Source organism: Penaeus monodon, chromosome 17 (genome assembly GCF_015228065.2).
Source record: "Penaeus monodon isolate SGIC_2016 chromosome 17, NSTDA_Pmon_1, whole genome shotgun sequence".
In the NCBI taxonomy this organism is placed as follows: Eukaryota; Metazoa; Arthropoda; class Malacostraca; order Decapoda; family Penaeidae; genus Penaeus; species Penaeus monodon.
Window position 1 is genome coordinate 46,369,533 of NC_051402.1, and position 2,500 is coordinate 46,372,032.

Here is a 2,500-nt window from a genome sequence, read left to right on the forward strand (position 1 = left end):
AGTCAGTAGGAAATTTGTTAAGTAAAGAAGAAAATACAAATTACTTGAAGTAGTTAAAGCAAGAGACCCCAGACTCTTTATGACAGATGTACATGTATATAACTGTAAAAGCATTTTTTTTTTTGAGTTGAGAAGTTTATATTAGCTATATATTATATATCTCTGGGTAGCCTATTGTTTATTGTCCTAGGCATCAAGAAATGATGTTTTGTATAAATAATTGATATGATTCTTCATGATGAGTGTAAGAAATCATATCTGTTTTTTGTTATCAGAGGAAGGTGGGGGGAGCATTGGAAGCATTGAGGCTATTTCTGGTACAGTCCGATCCAGACTTCTGCCAGGAGAAACACATTCAAGAGCTAGCATGAATAACTTGCTGGAGACAAGTAGCAATGCCTCAGGTAAGTTCTGTTAGTAGGTGTCTGTGAGAGGAGTGTCTTCTGATTAGTGGTTTCTCTTATGTATTTATTTAGGTTATATAATTTATTACTAACAGCAGGTTAGAGTTTTAACATCAGTCTTAATATTTAAAAGTATCTGAGCATTTGTCACATATTCTGCAATATGTCTGTAAAATATGTAGTACTTAGTTGAATTTATGAATCATAAATCTTGGCTTACAATTGCGAAGACTTGAAAATTTTAATCCAGGCCATGGCAACATTCTTTAACCCAATGCTGCCGGGGATAATGCTTTGCTCAAATTTATTTATTTATTTATTTATTTATCTATTATTTTTTTTGTGTGTGTGTGAAATGTCTCTGCACAGAGATGGCTCTGCTAGTGCTTAGCCAAAAAGGAGTCAATTAGAAGACCTTGTCACCTTTCCTTGTTTTGGGGGACAAAACATTTTTTACTAGTTCTATGATTATCGATGGTGTTATTTTTATTATAGACATTATAATCACTATAATGTGATAAACATTAATAACAGCAAAATAAGATAATGTAAAGTATTTTTGTAAATCAAGGAAAAAGGTGAATGGATGAGACAGGCAGTACTTGTAATTGGCTCATTGGTAACTTAGTACAAGTGGAACCATCTATGTGTAAAAGCAATTAATAAAGTAAACAAACAGAGTACATGGCATGTATGTACATGCTATGCTCCTCGCCTCGGCATTGGGCTAATATTCATATTTGTTGCTGCAGAGGGAGAACTAGCAATACTAGTGTGGCACTTGTCTTGACCTAAAAAAAATTATTTATCAATTATATACTAGATACTAATTTCCTGAAATATAATGAGGTAAAATTTAAGTGGTGAAGTCATTATGCCTCTTATTTTGTAACTGTAAGAGAAAAAGCTTATTATGTAGAGGAAGATATATGATTAGTTAGCAAAAAGTGTTAGAGAGATATAAATAGTTTCTCTTTGGAGAGTAAGGAGTGAATGAAGCTAATTTAACCATTTAGTGTTACTTTTGTGTCAAGATTCTTCAGTCCTCAGGAAGGTAATTCATTGTATGTAATGTGATTATCTTCTTGCACCTGTACAAAGCCTTATTCTTATTTTTCCTTTTTACTTTTTTTACTGTTTACTTATTATGTATATATATATATATATATATATATATATATATATATATATATATATATATATATATATATATATATATATATATATATATGTTTATATATATATATATTAAATATTAATATATATATAATATATATATATATAATATATATAATATATTTATATATATAATAATTAATTATTATATAATACTTAATATTAGTATTATATATATATATATATATATATATATATATAATATATTATATATATATTATAATATTATATAATAGTATATTATATATATATATATATTATAATATATATATATTATATATTATATATTATATATTATTATAATATATATATATATATTATTATATATATATAATATATTATTAATATATATAATATATATATGTATGTGTGTCCACCCAGAGCGACTGCCTGAGGCTTAACCTCAGGTGAGCTATCTGGGTAGGTGCTTGGAACATCCTATTCTTATGGCAGGATGCTACCTTGGGAGCATAGTCCATATCTCTGGGCTGTCAGATCAAGAAGTCAGTAGACAGATTGGTCTGGTAGCAGGAGCCATGAATTTGATCAACAAGAGCATTTGGAGATGTCGGTACCTATGCAGAAGGACCAAGCTATGTGCCTTCAAGGCCTTGATACTGACAGCTATGGAAGCAAAACCTGGACACTATCTAGTGCCTTGGCATTTCGTCTTGATGCCTTTTGTAACAATTCTCTTCACCCGATCATGGGGTACAGTTGGCAGGACCGTGGCTACACTGTGAGACTGGTGTGGGACCTATTACTTGCATAATCTAGGATCACCAACTCAGGCTATATGGGCACCTAACGCATTTCCCTGTGGATGACTCTGGCCATCAGATTGTCTCTCTCTGAGACAGTTGTGGGTGGAGGAGACCTGTGGGACGACCTAGGATGTCATGGCTTGGGTAACTCTACCA

At 31.2% G+C, this 2,500-nt stretch overlaps 1 protein-coding gene across 1 annotated transcript in view; it reads left to right on the plus strand.

The window, feature by feature from the left end:
• LOC119583822 overlaps positions 1 to 2,500 on the plus strand; it is a 13,140-nt gene that overhangs the window by 2,252 nt on the left and 8,388 nt on the right. Inside the window, exon 4 of the mRNA XM_037932537.1 lies at positions 276 to 404. Within this exon, the coding sequence (XP_037788465.1) occupies positions 276 to 404 (129 nt within the window). The remainder of the gene's footprint in view (positions 1 to 275; positions 405 to 2,500) is intronic.